The following is a 24,078-nucleotide window of genomic DNA, read 5'->3' as shown; positions in this document are numbered from 1 at the left end:
GAATTTCTTGGATCATTCCAAATTGACGAACGACACGATCCGATGTATGTATCTCTACTAGGTGGAAACATACAAGTGGCACCGTTGCCATCCACACAGCCCTCCCTGCAACGCACCATGGCGGAAGATCCTCAAAATCGGCTTCATACGGCTGCCACACCACCTACAGTAGCCCAAAAACAAGTATGCAACACATTAGACAACTATGTTTATATTTCAAAATTCACCAAACATATATCTTGTTCCTAAACATGTTAACATGTTAAACAAGGCATTTTCATACCTGGCTTGGTAACATTGAAGCTATTTTCTGGCGATACCTGTCCCTGAAGATGTGGGCAGGCCTATTTTTCTTGTTTGGGACCCACGCCCACCTACAAGTGTTGTCAAGAACAAAAGATCAATATTTATAACTTTCCTACTAAGATAATGTCATGACTAAAACTATAATGTTATCACATATAACTACTAAGATAATGTTATAGATAAAAACTAGGCAATTAATAATATCACTACAATAAGAAATAATCCTTATAAGGTAGAGACTTACTTCAGGTACAGAGGACCACGCGCTGGAGGACCATAAGCGCCCACTGGTGGGCCACGCTCAATTGCCGGGCACAAATAGGGGAACCTGGCCCATACCCAATACTGCACCAACAGTAAGCATCCACCGATTTGACTGGTTTCCTTATGGCTTGCCCTGCATAGCTCTCGGTACAACCATGCAAGGCAAGCACTCCCCCAACTGTACCTTCGTGGGTTGCGAAGGTCTTCCAACTGCTGCACCCACATTAGATGCACCCTATCGCCAGATTTGTCCATGAATATTGTGTCCCCCAGTAGCGCTAGGATATAGCATCGTGCGTACTTATGCAGCTCATCCTCTTCGGTATTAGGCGGCAATGGATTAGCAACTTGCTCCAAAAGCCGTTTGATGAGGATCCTTTGGCCATGAAGTTCCTTATGCTGGTCTTGAGTTATAGGTTGAAAGCCAAGGAACTCCTCGCACACAGTCGTCCAAGTTTTCTGTGTGCTCCCTGTTACAGCGTCACCATCGATAGGAAGCCCGAGAATCACCTCCACATCCTGTAATGTAATGGTCATTTCACCATGTGGCATGTGGAAGGTGTGAGTCTCGGGCCGCCATCGCTCCACTAAGGCTGTAATTAGGCCGTGGTCAAGCTCTCTACCCGGCTGCCTCAGCAGTCCCTCCAAGCCCAATGCCTTAATGATGTCAACAACTCGATCGTCTACCATTGTCTCTCGGTTGGAGAACTCTTCAGTACAGCCACGACAAGTAAGGGCCCCTGGATCCTGCACAAAACGGATCATTGGATTAACATATGACAAACGTCTGCATGTATATTGTATGAATTAAATGCGTGTACATTTTACATAAATATTTACTGCTGTATTGTACCTGCCCATTCCAAATAGCTTTTGACCGATGGGTGGGCTGCAACTTTAACACCGAATCGTCAATAGGGCCAGGCCGTGTATGTTCAATCCGTCCAGCATTTGCAGCATCCATACTGCACAAGAATGATAAGCAATTAGCACGTAATATTGACATTGCAAGCAAACATAGATATGATGGTGCAAAAGTTTTTTCTAAGCTAAATAAAACAAAAATATGATAATTTAATATTTTACTAGCTATATAAACTTGCTGATTAGAATCTCAATGAGATCACTTAGGTCTAACTAGAATTACTATACTCCAATGAGAACACTTAGGTGTTCATAACCTTCCCATTTTTTTTCCTATATTGAATAATGGTCCAAAGCCACACGTAAGTGGATTGGATCCATATGATATTGCAGCAGATTGAACTAATCCTTTTACAAGTACACTACAATTATGTGACCTTAAATGTTTAAAAGTTCTATTAGTCGTGATTTATGAGGATCATTGTATAATCTCTACTTATTTGTGCTTTTCTTTAGTAAATTCTCTTGGTGAACGATTAAAAGTTATTTTTACCTTGTGAAATTTTTTTTGAATAGCCATTGTTGGGGACATTACACCTTCAGATGGGATTTCAAAGGAAGAGAAGAGTCGACAAGAACGAGAAGCATTAGACCACATGTGCAAATTACTTGGTGGAGGGTCAAGAGGTACTTTATTCACTAACTCTATGTGTGCGCACGTGTTGTTGTCAATGTGAGGAAAATGAATTTGTCATTCCTCTACCTGAAAGTAATTAGTTGTTTGACAATTTTTGACTTCCTATTTATAAATTGCAGCCCAAGAAATAGGTGAGTTGTGGTTGGAATATGAGGAGAATTCTTCACCAGAGGCTAAAATTGTTAAGGACCTTGACAAGGTATATTGCGGCTATAGTAATGCATTTTATTTAATAATAATTTAACTTTGATTCACTACTTTTGCCAAGAAGCCTTATAGTTCAATGGCATTGCTTGGTGTTTCCAACAGAGACATCTAGGGTTTAAATCCCCACTCCCAACTTAAAATGTATCAAAAAAACATTGACACAGTACCTTTGTAGCAACTTTTAGTTTGAAGTTCAATTATTCCTTTTTTAAAGATCTTATGGTTTCAGTAACTGATGTTCTTTATTTAACTGCTTGTCTGAGAGGGAGCCAACCTGGCAGTTACCATCAAATAGAAAACCAATTCCTCAAACAAGCAGTTATTATCTGCTCAACAAAGACTAGTTGCTTTCTTCATACAGCATTATGGCATAATAAATTGCCCACTGTTCTTTGTACTTTTTCTTAAAATCTCTTGGAAACCCATCAATTGGGTTATTTTTAATGATAATTTAAGTTTTAATAGTGGTAAAGCAGTAAGACATAATCTTAAATGGAGGATATTTTGACTTTTCTCTATTTTATTTTATTTTATCCCTTCGGAATGAGAAATCTTATGCAAAAGTTTGGTAAAAGAGGAATGCCGATGTAGACAAATTGTAAAGTAGCTAATGACTGATCAAAAACAAAAAAAAAAAAATAAGAAGGGGAGAAAAAAATAAAAAAAGAAACAAAAAAGAAGTGGCTAATAAGCCAGATTCTAATGACAAGTTGACAATGCTAGTAAAGATAGCATTTAAAGTGGTGTTGATACAACTTTGGTGATAATTGACAAATCATGCTTATACTTGAAAAATAATATGATGTGACACATTATTTGTGTTTTATACTAATATTAATGACCAAGAAAAAAATTTGTTGACTTTTCCATAGCCAACTTAGAACCCAGTTCTAAATCAGACTAAATTGGATGAGATATGCTTGTTTGAACATCTAAACTTTCTAGAGATATTGTTGTCCAATTCTGCTTTAGAATCAGTTTAAATGGGCCAAGAATCTTGTAATTTAGTGACATTTCCTGATCTCTTTTATAAGGAAAACCAGCGTTTAAATTCCCCTCAATAATTGAATAGGGTTTAGGTTTTGTTTTCAAAGAGGCATTTGGTTCCTAGAGTTCAAAAGCACCCGTAGCTTAAAGCCGTAAGTTCTATGTGCTTTGTTCACCGAATCAAAGCCACCCAAATATGCAAAATCGATTGTAGATACCTAAAACCAATTTATGCCAAGCCAGCTAACGTAAACAAAACTTCTAACCAAAATCCCTTAATCAAAACTAAATCTAATCCCTCTATTTAAACTAATTAAACAAAACCATTCATAACCGAAAAACCTAAATCATAACCAATCAACCAAAATACATAACTGAAAAAAGACTATGTAATTTGTTTCTTCAATAGCAAACTACTAAGTGCTTTTTTATATGCATATAATTTAGTAATTTGTAATGGTACTATAACATTTAAATATATGAGAAAACTATTTCATATAAACTTGTAAGTTCTAAGCTCCTAATAGACAAGCAAATGGGCCTAATGAGATATACAATTCTCTCCTAAAAGCTATAATCCTAATCAACAATAACAATCTAACCTGAAGCCAGAAATTTGGAAAGTCTTAAGGATGGCAGCAACAATATGCACTATCCAAGCAAGAATGTCATCTACACTCACCAAATCCAAACCCAAATTTCATAAAAATCATAAAATAAAAATTAAATAAAGTATCTACCACAAAATCCAAACCCAAATTTCACAAAAATCAAAATTGAAAATTAAATAAATAACCTAAATGTTAAGTATCCAAATCCAAACCCAAAATTTCACAATAATCAAAACAAAAAATCAAATAAATAACTTACCAAGCAAAATCGGAATGGGTAACCAAGCAAGTTTGACTTCAGCCAAAGAGAGTTGAATGTCATCTGCACTCACCAAATCCAAACCCAAATTTCATAAAAATCATAAAATAAAAATTAAATAAAGTATCTACCACAAAATCCAAACCCAAATTTCACAAAAATCAAAACTGAAAATTAAATAAATAACCTAGATGTTAACCTAGGGGTTCTGTGTGTGTGTGAGCGTGTGTGAATGTGAGAGGCCGTGTGAGAGATAGAGAGAAAATGAGAGAGTTTTGTGAGTGTGGGAAATGAAAATGTAAGAGTGAGGGTGAGAAAGTGAGAGTGCTCTGGTTTGTGTGAGAGTGAGAGGGTGTGAGTGTGAGTGTGAGTGAAAGTGAGACAAATGCAATAGAGACGAAGACGTTAATTTTGAAAAACCCCAATTGGAAACCGAGTCTCTAAGACTCGATTTCCAGGGGCATACACGTGGAAATTGAGTCTAAGAGACTCGATTTCCATGTCAATGCCAGATGGCAACTCTGCCACATCAGACGTGGTCGAAGCATACAAACCGAGCCTTAAAGACTCGATTTTGAAGCCCAAAATTGAGTCTTTAAGACTCGAGATGCTATATACAAAATATGTTTCTAAAGAGAGCCTACTAACTAGATAGTTTCGTTTTTAAGGCTAGTTGGCCATTTTCGCCGGCCGTAAGGGATAAAAAAAAGGAAATTGAGGAAGCTGAAAAGCAGGCTATCCGTGGGGCTTGTGCTGACCGAGTGCATTGTCTAAGGGCTGAATTAAGAGACCTTTTGTCTAGAGAAGAAAAGCTATGGCAACAGCGCTCAAAACAACATTGGTTGAAGGAAGGCGACCAAAATACAAGCTTCTTTCATGGAAAAGCCTCCCAAAGATTCAAAAGAAACAGTGTCAAACGGTTAAGGAATTCAAATGGGGAATGGTGTGTAGGTGATGATCAAATTGGTGGCCTGTTTACGGAGTATTTCGGAACGCTTTTCTCATCCTCAAATCCGAGCCAGATTGAGGTTGTCCTTGATACAATCCCTCGAATAGTGACTGATACAATGAATGCGAGTTTAGTCAAAGTTTTTACGAGACAAGAAGTTGACATTGCCCTAAAACAAATGGCTTCCCTAAAAGCTCCAGGCCCGGACGGTATGCCTTCCATCTTTTATCAACACTATTGGAAGTCCATTGGTGACGATGTTGCATGTGCAGTATTATCTTGTCTAAATGCAGGTACTATCCCAACTAGTATCAATCATACTTATATTACTCTCATTCCAAAAGTTAAAAGTCCTGAAAGAGTTTCTGAATTTAGATCTATTGCTCTTTGTAATGTTCTTTATAAGCTTATTTCCAAAGTTTTAGCTAATAGGCTGAAAAGTCTTCTACCACATGTTATATCAGAATCCCAGAGTGCTTTCCAACCTGACAAAGCTATCTCGGATAACATTTTGGTGGCTTTTGAGACTTTACATCACATGAAAACAATAAAAAGGGGCAAGGAGGGATTTATGGCGATGAAGTTGGATATGAGTAAGGCCTATGATAGGGTGGAGTGGCTCTTTCTTGAGCAATTGATGTTGAAGATGGGTTTTCATGCTAAATGGGTAGGTTTGGTGATGGAGACCGTTAAAACAGTTTCTTATTCAATCCTCATAAATGGTGAACCACGTGGCAAAATCCAACCAACAAGGGGGATTCGTCAAGGGGATCCTTTATCACCCTACTTCTTCTTGATTTGTTATGAAGGCCTGAATGGACTTATCAAAAAAATTGTTGCTTCAGGTAAGCTTAGAGGCTTTTCTCTATGCAAGAATGGCCCACAAATCTCTCATCTTTTTTTTTGCCGATGATAGCCTGATTTTCTGTAGGGCGAAGATGGGGGATGTGAAGGCACTTCAAACGGTCTTGTCCCAATATGAATTAGCTTCGGGGCAGAAAATCAATAGCTTGAAGACAACTTTATTTTTTGGTAAGTCAGTCTCCAATGACACCAAACTTGCTTTGAAAAATTTCCTAGGGGTTCCTGAAATCAAAGAGTATGAAAAATATTTGGGTCTTCCAGCGGTGGTGGGGAGGAAAAAAAAGGAAAGTTTGAATTACATCAAGGAGAGGATTTGGGGCAAGCTACAAGGATGGAAGGAAAAACTTTTATCGCAAGCGGGAAGGGAAGTCCTACTTAAGGCCATTGTCCAGGCCATCCCAACTTTTGCAATGAGTTGCTTTAAACTACCTTTGGGATTGTGCCATGATATAGAGGTTATGATATAGAAATTTTATTGGGGTCAGAGGGGCGATAAGAGGAAGATACATTGGAAGAAGTGGGAGACCCTTTGTTTGCCAAAAAATGAAGGTGGTTTGAACTTCAAAGACCTAAGGATATTCAATGAAGCAATGCTCGCCAAACAAGTATGGAGATTAATCCATGACAAAGAGTCCCTTTTCTACAAAGTCTTCAAGGCAAAATTCTTTCCAAATGGTGATATATTTTCCGCTCAATTGGAAGTCAGGTTCCTATGCTTGGCGAAGCATCCTTAGTGCTCGCAAAGTAATTCTTGCAGGTGCTAAATGGAGATTGGGCAATGGTCTCAATATCCGAGTCTACCAAGATAGCTGGCTGCCCGGAGATGGACCGGGAAAGGTCATCTCCTCTGTTTCGGTTCTGCCTACTGATGCACGGGCGCTGATCTCATTGATTGTAATTCGGGTTGGTGGAATATGCAGCTCATAGATTTTTGCTTCCTACCTTTTGAAGCACAGAGAATCAAGTCAATCCCTATTTGCTTAACTCCTCAGGAAGATATACTCATTTGGCGAAAGACAAAGGATGGAAAATACTCAGTTAAGACAGGGTATCAACTTATTTGTGATATGGAGAAGGTGGATGCTGCTTCGGCTTAAGAATCTGGGGAGAATAAAAAATTCTGGGCTGGCCTGTGGAGGTTGAAGGTGCCAAACAAAATCAAAACCTTTGCATGGAGAGCTTGTACGGACTCTCTTCCTACAATGGAAAACTTGGTGAAGCGCAGGGTAGTGCAGACGCCAATCTGTTCCAGCTGCAACAAGGAACCTGAATCGGTATCTCATGCACTGTGGGGCTGTGAAAAAATTAAACCAGCCTGGGGAACACTCTTCACGGATTTACAGGCCGCAACAACCTCTTTCCTAACGTTTGCTGATGTTTTCAGGTTATCTCTACGAAATCCCCAAGGATCAGATGCGTTTATCACAATCTGCTGGTTTATTTGGTGTAGGCGGAACAAAATCCGAGTTAAGGAACCCGTGGCACCTTTGGAAAAAACCACTGATTTAGCACAGCAGTACCTCCAAGAGTACCAACATCTTCATGCCAAGCCCATCTTATAGCAGCCACAAAAGAAGGTCATCTGGAAGCCACCTGATCCGAGCACGGTGAAAACAAATTTCGACGGAGCCATTTTTGAAGAACTAGGAGCAGCCGGCATAGGTGTAGTGATCCGAAACTCTTTGGGTGAAGTGCTGGCAGCAATGTCTGAGATCATTCCCTTGCCATCCTCCATTGTTGCTCTAGAAACACTGGCTGCCCGAAGAGCAGTAAGCTTCCTCCAAGAAAACGGCTTGCATAGTTCGATCTTTGAAGGTGACTCGGAGGAATCAATTCTGGCAATAAAATACCAGTCCTTTCACCACCCTTCTGTGGGTCATTTGATTAAAGACATTATGTCTTCAGTTTACTCTTTACAATCTTTTTCTTTCTCTCACACGCGTCGTCAAGGCAACGCTCTAGCACATGCCCTAGCCCGGAGAGCAAAAAGATCTTTTCCTATTTTAGTCTGGAAGGGTCATGTCCCCCCTGACATTTTCAAGTTGTATGTTTCTGACGCTTCAGCAATTAAATAGTTGGCCCTTCTTTGGCCGGATTCTCAAAAAAAAAAAAAAATATTCACCATTTCATGGAATAAGGAGACTTAACTACATGCTTAAATTACCATGGAGTGATTTATATATTACCAAGATTACTTAATCATGTCAATCAAAGAAACATTGCAAGTTTTATTCAAGAGATGGAAAATGGGTAAGTATGGGTTAGCATGAAATCTTACATGAAAACCATAATTTAACATGTATGGATCTAATCATGTAAATCAAGTAATCAACATGTTGATTATAAATACTAGCTTCATCATATGCGCTTCGCATGTGTGGTGAGGCTTTTTACTTTTTGAGTTTATACGTTTTACTCATAGCAATTTGTTTTTTTTTTAAGAACAAGTTGTGTTAATACTTAACTACTAATGGGAGAGAGAAATGTGGAGGTGGAAAAAAAAAAAGTTAGTGATAATAAAAAAAGGGACGTTTGTGGGGGGAAAAATGCAGTTTTATTTTTTATATTTTTTTCAAAAAGAAGAAGTTGAATTAGTATTTGACAACAAATGTGAGAGAGAAATGTGGAGGTGGGAGAAAAAACTGTTTTTTTTTTTTTAATTTAGCTAATAATTAGAAGTTTTTAAATTACTAATTTTACATGTTTAACCTTATGATTTAAGCCTTAGAAACTGATGAATTTGAAGGTATTTTGAGCATCTAAATTGAGAATCCCAAACAAGGGAAGTCTCTTAAATAATATTATAGATAAATAAAGTCATGGATCTAATAAATATCATAAAGAAAAAGAATTCAACATTTTCAATACATTCAATTATGTTTTTTGAGATATGTCTTATCTTAAAGTTTAAAGTTTAAACAATAGATTGATAAATTTAAATAATTGAAATCATAAATTATGAAATAACATTTATCCCTAGGGACGGAGCTAAGACTTGAGGTTAGAGGGGGCGGTTTTACTGTTGGTTACGTGCAGCAACTCTAGCCTCTGGCTCTGTTACTTAACAACTAATAGTTTTTTATTTTTTTATTTTTATGTTTTTTATGTGTGCGTCTAGGTATGAACAAAATTATTTGGTTTAAAATTTGTTAAAAAGCCAGGTTGTTTGTTTTTGGTAAAATTGGTTAATTGAACTTAATTGTTTTTAGCTATATTATTGGTAATTTTTGTTGTTGGGTTATTTTTTGGACTTGTTTATTTTGTTTTAGATCTTAGATCTAGCCTTTAAAAGGAGGAAAATACTAAAATTGCAAACTTTTTTACAAATTGTTAATGTAGTAAGTGGTTATTAGTGAGTAAAAATGTGATGTAAGTGATGGGTCCAGATGCATACCGATAAGAATTTACTACCTCAACAATTTGTAAAAATATTGTAAAAAAGTTTGTAGCTATAATAGTACTCTTAAAAGAATCAATGATATTGTAAAGGGAGGCAAAGTGCAATTTTATAGAACAAAATTACTAAAATTGGTACCTATATATATTAATATTTAAAAATATATATATATTAGGGGGGCCATTCTCCCCCCCCCCCCCCCCCCCCGGTCCAAGTCTCCCTCCATCCAATAACATCCCCTTCATCCAATCACGCATAGGCTCTCAATCTTTTTCCTAAATTAACAGCTACCTATATATATTAATATTTAAAATATATATATATATTAGGGGGCCATTCTCCCCCCCCCCCCCCTTGTCCAAGTCTCCCTCCATCCAATAACATCCCCTTCATCCAATCACGCATAGGCTCTCAATCTTTTTCCTAAATTAACAGCTTTTTGGTAAAGATTCGGATATCCACCCTTAATAACTGTTTGAATATCATATATAGACATTGATTTGAATAATAAACGGTGATGTTGAATTATGAGTTTAACATACCTCTAGTACATTTTTAATTAGACATGACCTTTTGTTTTAAATATTGTGAGAGTGCCTTTTTTCTGTGACACTCAGGCCCAAGGATCCCGGGCCTAAATAAAAGATTTTTGGTGAACCGGGCATTGACTCACCGCAGCTAACAAGCTGTTTAAGAATCAAGTAATATACAGGGGATGCTCCTGACAATAAAAAAAAAAATGACAAGCAAGGATATTCGTATTGAAGAATGCCAAAAAACAACGAGGTAAATTCAAAAGGAAAGAAGCAGGATTAACAAAGTAATACAAAATTAATGCTAAGGGGATCCTGGGATTAATGAGGCATATTTCATTAATACATTATCTATTAAGTTACAGAAAGCTCACTAGAACGTGATACAAGGTTCAATCAAGCTCAAAAATTACAGTCTTGAGTGACTATTTCAGCCTTCAAAACTTTCAAAATTTGATTCTCTTTGAATCCGAGTATATGCAATAGTGGCTTTTACAGGATACCGGGAAGCAATATTTGTTTTCCCTTGATGTTTTTCTTTCTCTTCACCACAGATTTACTTATAGTTTTTCTAGAAAATCTCTTCTTTTTTGTGTTTCTCTCTTTTTTTTTTGCTGCCCTTTTCTTCGCAACCCATCCCTTCCTTTTATAATGGAGTTCTGGTCTTCCCGGGCTGTTTTACCTTTTTGCAAACAGAGCACGTCCTGTTCCTATCACTCGGTAAGTCCCATTGCCCGTTTTTCTCATTCTTTCCTTCTTTCAGCTCTGATTCTTTTGAAAGTTCCTGGTTGGCCATCTTCTTTGGGATGTGCTGAGGTATGCCCTTCTCGACATCCCCGTTTTTGGCAGTTTCCACTTTCCCTTTTCTTTCCCATCTAGGCGGAATCCTTTTCTGCTAACTTGAAAGCCGCTTGTTATCATTCTTTCTTTTGTGCTTCCCTGTTCTGGTTCCCCGAGGTTTTTTTCTGTCTGTGCCATGAGAGGTCGCTGGGTTCTACTGGCGCTTGTGTTCTTTTGCTTTTGTTTCTTATTTTCTTCTTTTGTCTTTTTCTTTCGAGCTATCCTAGTCTTCCTTTGTCTTTGTGCCTGAAGAGATCCGCGCCTCTTGATGGTTCCTAAGGATCCTTACTTCTTATCTCTTACCGTGGTTCTTTTTTTTTTTTTTGGATGCTTCTTTGTCTGGGCTTCAAGATCCCCTGGGCCTTTTTATTCCTTCATGGGTCTCCTGCATCTGCTACTTTGGGGCTTAGCTTGATTTTTCCTTTTGGGCCTGACTCATTCTTTTGGGTCTCCTTCACTATGATCCTTTTTAGACCTCAACAAATGTACAATAACAAGTGGTAATGGATTTTAATCCCTACATTTTATTTAGTTAGTGACTAATGTAGCAATCTCTCATTAAAACAAAAGGAGATTTTTTTTTTAAAAAGTGCTGGAGATGAACCAAACTCTTGAATTAAAGAAATAAAAAATCCCAACTCAATGCTTATGTGGATTTGGCTACAATAAGTCAATAACCATATGGCACATGCGAAATTTAGCTCTTAGACTTGGCTAGTCTTGTGCCATGTCACCATGCCATATTCTCATCATCCAATATTGCATTAAATTGCATTAGACTCTTCATCATCGAGGACTCATATTACCAAGAGCTTCACTTTTTGAAGCAACATGTGTTTTGGCTAAACTGCTTTATATTGTCCTAATAGGATTATTATGAATCATGATTCTTTTTCTTTTTTGATAATTCGATAATTACCACAACAGGGGAAGGGAGATTAAAACCCCAAATCTCCTTATAACAGAAAACAGGTAATATCACCAAACTACAATGCTCTTGGCTATTAAAAGTCATACAATCCTCCTAAATATATTTGGTAGACAAAAGAATGGAAAAATTGAAAAAAAAAATTATATTAAATTTTCCAATATATAAGAGTCAATTTCCGTCTTTTCAAATATGAAAACGCGAGGGAGTTATAAGGAAAAAATTGAAACCCCAAGGATCAATTTGCAATGGACCTAAACCTCATGGGTGTTTTTTGCATTTTGACCATAATTCTTTTATTATTTATTTAAGGGTAATGCTAATGAGTGCCCTTAGGGCACTCGTTAACAATTCATTTTAGAAAAATTTTAACATCACTTTTATGGGAAATGAAAAAAGCTGTCAAAACATTAATTCTTTTTTTTTTCTTTTCTCATAAAAACTTTATTTAACTGGATTCTTAACCAGTGCTCTGAGGGCACTCGTTAGCATTTCCCTTTATTTAATTACTCTTTGATTCTCGGAAATTCAACTGCCATGAATGTTAACGCCCTTAAACTACCTTAGCCAATGCTCCTTGTTTCTGCAGCCCAAATATTGACAGAAACTTTAGGAGCCTATACCTAAATCTTCTAAATATTTTTTTAACGCACATTTTCTTCCAATCACTCATGCTTTATTATTTCATTTTATTTGATAATTCAAAAGTGAGGGGAGGTAGATTTTAACCGGAGACGTCTCTGTCGTAAAAACTAAGTGACAATTGAGCTATAAGGATATTGACCACTCATGCGCTATTAAATCAGATGATTTGTGAATACTGATCATGTTTAGTGAAAGCAGAGAGCCTTAACAGTATGGAAACAACAGGAATCTACAGACACAATGCTTACTTCCATTCGCAAGCTATACATTACTCAAGTAACCTGACAACCACCAAATCCTTCCAACAAATGAATTTCTCAGAATTGGGGAAACATCAAAACTAACAGAATGGTAAGAGACCAAAATCAAGTAATTGTGGAAGCCCGAAAAACACCATAATAAACAGAGCTTGATGAGAGACGAGCAGTTTCTGCTTAATTGTTCTCACTTTTGGTCATCAATATTTTCAGTTTAATTTTGCACTCTTTGGTCACCAACCTGATATTATGAGCATCCAAGGTCACGTCTTGGGCAAAATACACAAAAACCAAGTCCTTTGACCTTTTGATAAAAACCACTAGTGAGGCCGCTTCCATAACTGCTCCTCATACTCAGAAGCTGCTGCAGCTTCCTTGGGGCGTTCACAATTACACTTCAGGCATACCATGTTCTTTCTGTAATTCAAGAAATCACATCTACAGAAAGCAACCCATGTGTTAATAAATTCTTCAGTCAATATTGAAATTTGATATGAGCTGTGTGTGTGCGCATGAGAGAGAGAGAGAGAGAGAGAGAGAGAGAGAGAGAAACTCACGAGGGGCATTCCCATTCTCCAGGGTTTAACTGTCTTTTAGGACGTGCCACTCGGCAGCGTAAACAGTTCCTATTACTAGCAAAGTTCATAAAACCACACCTACAGAAAGAAGCTAATTCATGAGGATAGAACCAATTCACAAAGAAACAATATATTAGCCTAACAGAAAAGGTGATGACCAAAAGTAGATGGATCATAATCCTCATCAAAAATGATAATCCTATGACTGGATTATTCTCAGTCCTCCTCTTAACACTTCTTACAGTAACCAAGGTAGAGACTGGCCTGATATTTTTTGTTATTATTATTTATCATTCATTGCACAAAAAAAAATGAAGTATAATATAATTACATAAATAAAAAAAGATGTGAAGCAGAATATGCTCACAAGAGCAGAGTCTACAACAAATACTTTTATAAATGATGAATTGAGGACATACTATAAGCAGGTTTGGTAAACTAGGACTTTCTCAAGAGCGACTAAAGGAATCTCTTCCACATCTTGTAGCTTCTATTATTCAAACTTGATGTTTCACATGCATGCACAAAGAAATGTGTTCGAGCAGGACCATTACATATGCATGCATAACTCCTTTAATTTGGCTTGATGCACATTTTGTTGGAACACTTTGCAGCAAAATAGATTTGATCAGATCAAAATAATTCCAAATCCCCAGGTCCCCCACCCACCCAAAAAAAGGAAACCCATATAAGGAAAATACAAAACTGTAAACACCAAATATGACACAAAAAGCTATTAATAGCCTTTAAGAGAGTAGAGCTACACTAAGTAGTGATAGAGGTTTATATCATTTTTTTTATTGATAAGTTACATGCATCTGGTGGGTCTTGCACCCACCACCTCACCCTCCACCTAACACTTGAAAGGGGAGGAGGTGCCAGGTTAGCACTCATTCTCCAGAAAAGTAAAAGTTTATTTTGATTGGCCAGAAAAGAAATATAGGAAACATACTGCTCGCAGTTCCAATCTCCTCTTTTCATTTCAACCTTGTCTGAACTAACCCTCTTTGGCCCCTCCGCTTTGCACTTTAGGCAACGTATGTTCCTAGAAAAATTCATGAAATCGCATCTGTAACAAATCCCAATGGCATCAGTCAGCTTACCAAGAAAAGTATGTGACGCGTTAAAGTCAAGCAATTGATGACAGCATGGACTAGAGAAAGAAAACCAGGGGAGGGGACAGGAGAGAAGTGATCATCAGCATAACTGGTAGTAGTATATCAAACATGAAAAATAAAGTTTCACTAATTGCCAAACCATATCAGATAACTATCTTGTCAAAAAAAAAAAAGATAACTAAACATTATATGTTATACCACGTATTTATAGGTAAAACCATAAGAGCAAAAATTTATGTGTAATATTATACTGCATCTACTAACATCCATTGGCATGTGATAGAGTGAGAAAATCATTGACTGACAAGTAAAAGAAAAGTGGAAGTATTAAAGCATGGTTCTAAGCCTGATTGAAACTATTGTCAAACCAATAATTTATGAAAAGCTATCAACAAGAAATCATATAAGGAAGTATAAAAATTCATAATTGCTTTAACGAATGAGAAGAGAAGACCAAAAACCATTAAAAGCTACAAATTACGATAAACTAAGTCTTATAAAAACCATCCAATCAACAGTTAGTACCTGATAGTCAACAGACTACCTTTGCCTGACATACCTACATTTATATGTAGGAAAATTTTATTTGAAAAAGGGTGAATCCTAAGACACATGGCCATATGCAAAAGTTTATTAATCAAATCTACAATAGATAGAATAGGAATACCTTCAAAAGCAAGTATCCACTCACACAAATATCTTTGAAAGAAAGATTTAAATTCCATTATCATCATCTCAAACTCATTGAATGTGTGATAGTTCCTCTTTCTCCAAATAGTTGAAATAGGGAAAACAGGAGCTGCATTCCAAATGAAACTATCACGATCTCAACCAAACATTCCTCTCCACAAAGGTAGAACTCAAGAATCCTTTTGGCATTACCCATCATATCCCAAATGCGGGGGAAGATAAAAGACCATAACTCTCTAGCAATGGTGCAATGAATCAATAGATGATCAATTGTATTATTGGCTATTACATATGAAACACCAATCCACCAAAATGATACTCCTCGTGATTAGCTTATCAACTGTTTAGATTTTTCCCAAAGCAGCCCTAAACAAAAACGGCAACTCCTATCAAAATTTTCCATGCCATCTATCTTCCATGGAAACAATTTATTGTTGGATCCTCTCAACGCATCATAGTAGGATTGGACAATGAATTTTACCATTCTAACCACCAAAACATTTCTCTTATTGATAAGATTTTCCCAAAGCAGCTGTCAAAACAAAAAATGCAACTCTTCTCAAAACTTTACTACACCATTTACTCTTGCATTGATGCTGTTCACCATTGGATCCTCTCAACATGGTAGAATTACACATCAAACTTACCATCCTAAAATAGTATAGACCTATGTAAGAGAAATAAGTCCAAAAAAAGTCCCACAACATCATGAAATCAATATAATAACTTCTCCCAACCAAAAATTGGATACCATACTCCTGTTGAAATGACTTCAATTTCTACTATTTTAAGCATCTATTCCAGAATTACAATATACCCAACTCTTATTTATTTCAAGAGTGCAGAAGGCAAGTCAAATAATTTTTGGTAATAAAAACCCGGTTCCAAATATCACTTTCAGCATGAATCTTTCTTCAAGCTGCATCTACATTCACCCAAATGCCAGAAGGCAGATGAAACATTGAATATAGAACATTCACAAAGGTACAGAAGAAAAGCCCGGCCTCTATGATAGTATTTATGAAAGACATCATGTGACACCTCACATCCCCATTGAAATATGAACATTGTATCCACACCACTAAATCTTTTTTTGAATAGGTAAAATTATGATCCACACCACTAAATCATAATAAGGCAATGACAATAACAACCTGCTTGAGAATGATCTCAGGCAAATCTTTCACACAGTTCAAGGCATTTTCAGCAGCATCAACTAAACAATTCCAAAATTAGAAAATCATGACATTAAAGATAGTCCTACATATAGAACAGCATATAGCATCATTAGGTGATTGTCAACAGAAAATAGTTGGAAAAGTGAGCTCAACAACTGCCAAGAGCTTTGCGCCTAAGTGGCATTGCCAAGTTCTTCCCATGAGGATAACTTGGGTTCAAATCCTCCCACCCCCACTTGTTGTAAGGAAAATAAAAAGTAAATACAACTCCTTGTTAAAGATTTATCATTAATTATGATACACCGCTGATAACACACAAGGGGACTTACTGAGAACAGGTCCAATCTCCTTTTTTCATTTCAACATCACCCATACCAACTTTTTTAGGGCCATCTTCATTGCATTCTCGGCACTGTTTATTCCTGGAGAAGTTCATAAAATTGCATCTGCAACAAGATAGCAAGGGAATCAGTTGATGGACAAGTAAAATCATATTTGAAAATTTTGGAAAGCAAGGAATGAGTTATTACAAGCACAGTGGGAAGGAAGGAAATGCAATGTAAAAACTTTTGACATCATAGCAAAGCAAATTTCCAATAAAAAGGCCCAATTCTCAAAGGCATTAAATTTTCCCATCATTTTAAAGCTCATTCTATAGAGATCTCATCACACAGACAAATTACAAAGTTAAAAAATAAAAATAAAATGTCGTATCTAGTGCACAAAACTCCGACTTTTGTAGGTTCTGTGGGAGGGTCATGGAAGGCAGCCTTATCCCCAAAATTGTTTTGTAGAGGCTAATTCATGGACTCAAACATGCGACCTATCGCTTTTTATGGAAGGCACTTGTCATAAAAATAACAAAGTAAATTAACCAATAAAAAAACCAACTATCTTGCAAATTTCTTGTTGTCTACACTCTATTTACGTCCATTATATATTAAGTAGACAAAATTACTAATGATCTCAACCAACTTCAGTTTACCAATCCAAATAGACTAATATCTTTTTTTTTCTTCTTTTTTTTTTTCTTTTTGTAAATAAACTGATATCTAGTAACAACACATATTGAAATATCATCAAAATAATGTCCATGTGACCCATCCAAAATCAGCTTTAGCGATGAAAGGAATGGGTTGAGGAGATTTTTTTTTTAATAAATGTAGGAATGGGGAATTAAAAAAGGCTTAGTGCTGTTAACAGTCTTTGAACAAGACCAATCCAAAACCCAGCCAAGGGAGAGATTAGGGCCCTCCAGGTATTTCCATTTTCATCAATAAAAGTCATATTTACAAATGAAATGGTAGGAAAATGCAGTGTGTGTCTAATAATATCAGTCAGCTGCCTTCATGATGTTGGACAGATTTAGAGAATCTTTGTGCTTTAGTGGGCTTAGAGTTTGGTAGATTAGTGGTCAATGGCTCAGAATTGTATAAGGATATGCTAGATTTAATGAATTGAATATGACTTGGAAAATGTTGGATTTGACAGATGAAAGGAGCCGAAACAAAGAATAAAGACTGAAAAAATTATGGGGCAGTAGTAAGGGTTTGCTTCTTCAGTTAGCTGATTGTTATGATAATCTTTTATTTCTCAATGTTATGTTTAATATGGTATCAAGTCTTTCGCATTTTAAAACTAAAAGGTCATGCAACTAGCATCTGATTTTTAATGAAGTTAGCATTTGACTTTTATTCTGTATTTATTTGACTTTTCTTATCTACCTCATGAACTTTCATATACAAATAAGTCTTGAGCTCTTTGAGTCTAGACATTGATATTTAATTGTTCCATCTTCAATCCAATTATCTTTTCTTTGCTTTAATCTTTTTTGTTTTTGGAGTTTCTTCTTAAACTGAACTTCTACACTATACCTAAGTTCTCCTCACCACATCAAGTATTATCAAAGAAAAAGATCCTAGATCTACAAAATTCAGATTTGTGTCAAAAATTGCAACTTTAAGGGTTGCCACAGAGGTCATGGGGTAGAGGAAATCAAGACCAAGAAACAGAGATGGTTGAGATGAGGCATATGATTGAAGATTTATTTGCAAGTTGTACAAGTTCTTTAGCAACACAAACAAGCTAAAGCCTGTATGGAGATTTTGATAGGCAATTAAACCCTAAGATATTCTGGAAGGTGGTCAAGAGAATGAGGATATAGAAGAGGAAAACTGTTAGGAATTTAACCTAATTTTAAACCTGTGAGAGAAGAAAAAATTGAGAAAAATTGCACAAAGAGAAAACAATTACTTGACACAATATTTACATAGTTCAGCAATTTGCCTACATCCATGGAGTTGCTGCGTTTTTACTATGTCATGGAGAAACATACAAGGGCGGCTATACAATACAGTTTTTCAATACAACAGTAAAGTCTAATTTGAAGCAACAAATATATACCCTAAAACAATGGGGCCAAAAAAGGGGGCCCAAGCCTCTACTCCATGGACTAAGCCTCTAAAAATCACCCATTTAAAATCTTCATGTGTCAAAGTAGAATCAGGTTACAAACTGAATCAAACACAAACCAAGCCCCGCACAGCCCAACAAAATCCTCTTCCATGATGTTGTACCTGTACATGTGGCACAAGGTGGATAGGAGGATTAGTTGGTATGTCTGCTTGAATGAATGATGGGGGAATCAAAATAGAAGATGCTGATGTTTTTTTGGAAAGATGCATGTAGGGGATCAAGTAGACTAAAAAGCTAGTTGAGAGACGTATTTTGACTAGAAGCCCATGAGTGAAGATAGAAAGGTGCTATTTGTGATGCTTCAATTGAAGGGTAGTAGGGTACTGTGCTTCAATGGTGGAAAAAAAATGAAGAGCAATGGGCTCAACAAGGCAAGCCAAAAATTAGCACATAGGAGCACATGAAGAGAAGCTACAAAACCATTTTCTGTAACGGATTATGCAATGAAATTGTATGAAAGATTCCATTCATTGACAGTGTCATGGTCCATCACATTAGAGCCAATACTTACTCAATCTGAAGGGGTAATAAAAACTATACCTTGCATCCTTTCAAGGAATAAGTCACTATATTCACTTAGGCTTCATTTGGTTGGGGGATGGAAAAGCAAGGGAATAGAAAATGGTGGAGGATGGAAAAGTGAGGGGATAGAAAAGAATTAATTTTCCCTCATTTGTGTTTGGCTAGGGGGTGGTTTGGGTGGAAAAGTGTAAGGATGGAAAACTTTTTTGTTTGGTTGAAAAAAAAAAATGAAAGAATAAAAAATGGAGTTTGTATAAATTTACTCCCGTGCCCTATTACATTTAAATAATAATAATAATAATAATAATTATTATTATTATTATTATTTATAAATAAAAATAAATAAATAAATAAAAAGGAAACTAATGTGGAGGGAGCAAAGAGGCAAATGTGTAAATTCCCATCTAAGCCCCTCTTTCTCCCCAATTTGGGGAGAAAACAGAATCACTCCCCCAACCAAACAAGTGCACTATTTCCCCCTTTGGCATCCCCCCATAATCACCCCACCCAAACGGGACCTCAATACAACAAGGCTAATGGCTTCTTGACTGCTACAAAGTTTGAAGCTGAGTGTTAAGATATGGGAGTAAATGAGTAATGTCTGCCTTGATTTGCAAAGTTGGGAAGCAAATTACAACTTTTGGAGTTTGATGATTGTGCCCTTAAGGTTCGACGGCTCTTAGTGGACTTTAAGGAGCTAGTTAGTGATGAATTACCACAAGTTTTGCCACCAATGAGAAGCATTCAACATGCTATTGATTAGTACCAAGGGAAGATCTGCTAAATCTACCTGCTTATAGAATGCCATATCTACAAGAAGACGAATACATAGATAGATCGAGGAGTTGATTGCCAAAGGTTTAGTGCATGAAAGCAAAAGCCCTTGTACTAACCCTGCCTTGCCTACATCTAAGAAGGATGACTATGGAGGATGTGTATAAATCGTAGGGTCATTAAAAAGAACACAATCAAGTATTGATTTCCAATTCCTCAATTAGAAAATAATCTCAATAAGTTAATTGGATCCTATGTGCTCTCCAAAATAGATTTGGGGGTTACCATCAAATTAGAATGAGTGGTGGACAGCTGCATTCAAGACACTGGATGAGCTTTACAATTGGCTAGTAATGCCATTTGGACTCTTTAATGCACCGAGCACTTTCATGCGCAGGTTATGACATAGGTACTGTACTCAAATCTTTCTTGAGTTTGTTCGTGGTTGTTTATGTTGATGATTAATTGATATGTGGTCAAACTAAAGAAAAGCATTTAAATATATCAAAACAGTGATGACAAAAGCTCCAATTCTTGCGCAACTAGATTTTGGGAAGCTTTTGTCACATATCATTGTTGAGGAATTTTAATAATATCCAAGGCTACTATTAGTTTTTTTCTCCAAACCTCCTTACGCCAGTTCAATTGAACCAATAATAGAGGAATGGCACAATATCATAGTTGGCACAGCTGCCAACAACCAATCTCATGGTCTCCTCATATAAAGGATCCAAGTCAGTCATATGTCAATTTGTTGACAAAAAGAAATCCTCCTTTGACATTTTCTTGCAAACAGAACAGGCCCCTGAGTTTTCAGTAGGTAATACCATACATTCAGCAGTGATTATATAGGTACAAAAACATTGGGCTTCTAAATTAAACCCAACATGTTACAATATGGACAAATAGAAGCACCAAATATGATTAAAAGAAACAAAAGGGACCTACTATTTGTGATGCAGATAAGACAAATAAATTTTTTTTTTAAATCCTGATCACATGATGCCCTACATATCTAGTTGGGTGGAGGTATAGACAAGGCCTCTCCTAGTTTATTGCAACATAGAATGTGAAGTTTAAGGTGATCATGAGTAATTAAATGCAGAGAAATTAGTTTTCTTCCTTTTATTTATTTATTTATTTTTGGTAACAGACAAATGTGATAGTTGTTCCTATCCCTCAGTCCATTCAATTCCACTTTAAGGTGGAGTTCATCCTAGTTCTCTAGTAAATAAATTTTTTTTTTTTGGTCTAAAGGGAAGTATATTAAACTAACTGAAAGAAAAAGGACCAGGACAAAGCCTGATACAGCAAGAACCCAGTGAATCAGCCTCAATCAGAGGGATCAACTCTACAGGAGGATAAGAATGAACAAAAAAATCCATAGATTCAAACAATCCTAACTTTGCTAGACGATCCACACATTTGTTAGCTTCCCGGTAAGTGTGCTTAACACGAACCTGAGGGATTTGATCAATTAAGAGTTTGCAATCATCCAAAAGAGGAGAAATCACAGAATTGCATATTTGATATATGCAAGTGGCTCCTCTTTTTGCAATCATCCAGGTCTCCTCTTTTTGCAATCTCTTAAAGTGGCTCCTAAGCTAAGATGGGGGGCAGCACTTAAAACGTATTTGAGAGAGACCGATCAGAAAAGTCTTTTAGAGAGAGAGCATCATTTGATATCAATATCTTTTCTTGGTTTTAACTGTCACAGGCTGATAAGATTGCTAGTTTCTCATTAAGACTCATTTACTTCGACTCCCTAACATGCAGAGGAGATATCCTCCTCTTCTCAAACAACTAAGCAAAAAGCAGAGAATCAAGTTAACTGGTCACACACAAGCATAATTAAGAAACTTTATGTAACTTACTTAGGACACATCCAATCCCCTCTCTTCATTTCAACATCTTGTGACGGTACATCATCCATGAAATCCAAAGAGTCATCCTTTTGTTTCAAAGCTTTAACAGCAGGCTTTGGAAGTGCAGGATCAGGGGATGTTTCACTCAGTTCAATCAACTCAGAAAGCAACTTCCTTGCAGAAGATTCAATTGTCTGTCGACCAGGAGGTTTCTCTCCTCCTGAAAGAACAAGTGAATCTAGGGCATAGAACAACAATATACGCACTATATCCACAGTTCGGGCATCTGCTTCAGTTTCCTTCAAAATCACATAAGCCCTATCACAAGATCCCCGCAGACTGCAAGTACTACAGACCTGAACATAAGTAAACACGTCAGATACATAGGCAATGAAATGTCTTCTAAAATATAGCAAAAGAAAAATAATTCAGACTTTTCAATACAGTACAACCATTTCTGTTTTCTGAGATATGTCTTAAAAGTTTAAACAATAGAATTGAAATCATAAATAAAGAAATAACATACATCCCCTTCATCCAATCGCACATGTGCTCTCAATCTTTTTCCTGAATTAACAGCTTTCCGGTAAAGATTAGGACATCCACCCTCAACAACTTTTTGAATATCTTCTACAGACAATGATCTGCATAACAAGAAGGGATGGTCAAATTAAAGATTTATTTAAAATAATAAAACCTAGCTCAATGCTTATGTGGATTTAGCTTCAATAACCACATGGCACACATAAAATTTAGCCCTTAGACTTGGCTGGCCTTGAGCCATGTCACCACGCCACAATATCAAAATCCATATATTGCATTAGACTCCTGCATCATTTGTTTTGCCTAACCTATGTTAATATTGTCCTACTAGATTTTCCCAATAGTAGTATTGTTACGAGCCATGAAATATTTTGATAATTTGATAGTTACAACAATGGGGGAGGAGGGATTCGAACCCTAGTTCTCCTCATAACAAAGAACAGGTAATGTCACTAAGCTACAATGTTCTTTGCCATTAAAATTCATGAAATCCTTCAACATATATTCAGTAGACAAACTTTACTTCGTTTCCTTTATTTTAAATAAAGTGCTTACAAAACAAGCAAGTATACACGAGCTAACATGTCCCAATGTGCGAAACAAATATCAACCAACATTCCATTTCTTCCGAGAATTTAGCATAATTACCTACTTTCTCCTGCTCTAGCCCAATTCCTTTTTCCTCTCTTACTAGTTACCTACTACAACCACTAATTGCTAATTGTTTTGCTCTATTTATACATGCATGTTATGTAATTAGTCATTGTTTTGGGAATGAAAAAAAAAAAAATGAAATGAAATGAGAAAAATGAAGAGTAAAGTTTTACTTGAAGACATCGTATCGGTCACGAGCGAAGCTAAGGCAAGCGTCTCTCACGACTCCCATGTCCTTGTAAACGCTATCGGTTGGAGAGGAGGAGGATTCGGTGAAGTAACCCTTGGACTTCAAGCGGTCCACGAAGGTCACCCATTCGGGCCACGGGTGGGGGTCGGGGGAGCATAGAGATTCTGTGCTGTCGACGGCGGCGACGGCAGCGGAGGAGGCGGTGGAACAGTAGCGGGGGTGGAACTGTAGGGATTTTGGGAAGAGAAGTGGGAGTGGGGAGAGAGGTAAGCGGTTATGGAGGGAGAGAGCGGTTCCCAAGCGTAGGAATTTTGAGACTGACATTTCTCTTTCTTATCAGCGGCCGGGGTTTTGTGAGAGTGAGTGAGGGTTTTACTATAAATGGACACGCAGGCAGGGCTTTACAAAATATATCCTGCTTCCTTTCTCATCACCGTTTGGAAGTTAGAGAGCATCTTTGATTATTGTGTTTAATCACATATTTTTAGTTTTAAAACAATTATATTATTATATATAATAAAAGTTGGGAAAATTTTTGTAGAAAAGCATATTTTAAGAAAAATATTAGCAAAAAAGCATGTGGAGGAAACTAATTAGTTAGTTAGACTGTTTTTTTTTTTTTTTTTTTTAAATGGAACTCGAGTTTCTTAGACTCGAGTTCCACCTTTTTTTTTTTTTTTTTTTTGGTTCATGTCAGACTTCATCTAAAAAGGGAATGGGTTGGAACTCGAGTTTGTTAAACTCGATTTTCAAAAATAGTCCAACTAACTAAAATGTTTCATCTGCATGCTATGTAGCAAAAATTTTTCTAAAAATCTATTATTTGGCAAATTTTGCCTAAAAGTTTGGCTTAAACATCATGGTTGTACTATGTGGTTTCACC

At 36.6% G+C, this 24,078-nt stretch overlaps 1 protein-coding gene and 1 long non-coding RNA gene across 2 annotated transcripts; both read right to left on the bottom strand.

The window, feature by feature from the left end:
• Positions 1-1,506: 1,506 nt before the first annotated feature.
• LOC115962970 lies at positions 1,507-4,259 on the bottom strand. The gene is made up of 3 exons (XR_004085647.1): positions 4,196-4,259; positions 3,928-3,997; positions 1,507-1,535 (listed from the first exon to the last, which is right to left on the bottom strand). It is a non-coding gene; the product is annotated as an uncharacterized LOC115962970 (long non-coding RNA).
• An 8,242-nt stretch (positions 4,260-12,501) lies between these two features.
• Positions 12,502-23,634, bottom strand: LOC115965575 (zinc finger protein VAR3, chloroplastic). The gene is made up of 7 exons (XM_031084834.1): positions 23,179-23,634; positions 22,335-22,452; positions 21,818-22,164; positions 16,502-16,618; positions 14,139-14,255; positions 13,166-13,264; positions 12,502-13,046 (listed from the first exon to the last, which is right to left on the bottom strand). The coding sequence occupies exons 1-7, from the start codon at positions 23,517-23,519 to the stop codon at positions 12,929-12,931; spliced, it is 1,257 nt and encodes a 418-aa protein (XP_030940694.1). The 5' UTR covers positions 23,520-23,634; the 3' UTR covers positions 12,502-12,928.
• Between the last annotated feature and the right edge of the window lie 444 nt (positions 23,635-24,078).

Source organism: Quercus lobata, chromosome 10 (assembly GCF_001633185.2).
Source record: "Quercus lobata isolate SW786 chromosome 10, ValleyOak3.0 Primary Assembly, whole genome shotgun sequence".
Classification (NCBI taxonomy): domain Eukaryota; kingdom Viridiplantae; phylum Streptophyta; class Magnoliopsida; order Fagales; family Fagaceae; genus Quercus; species Quercus lobata.
This window is presented reverse-complemented; position numbering and strand designations above follow the sequence as displayed.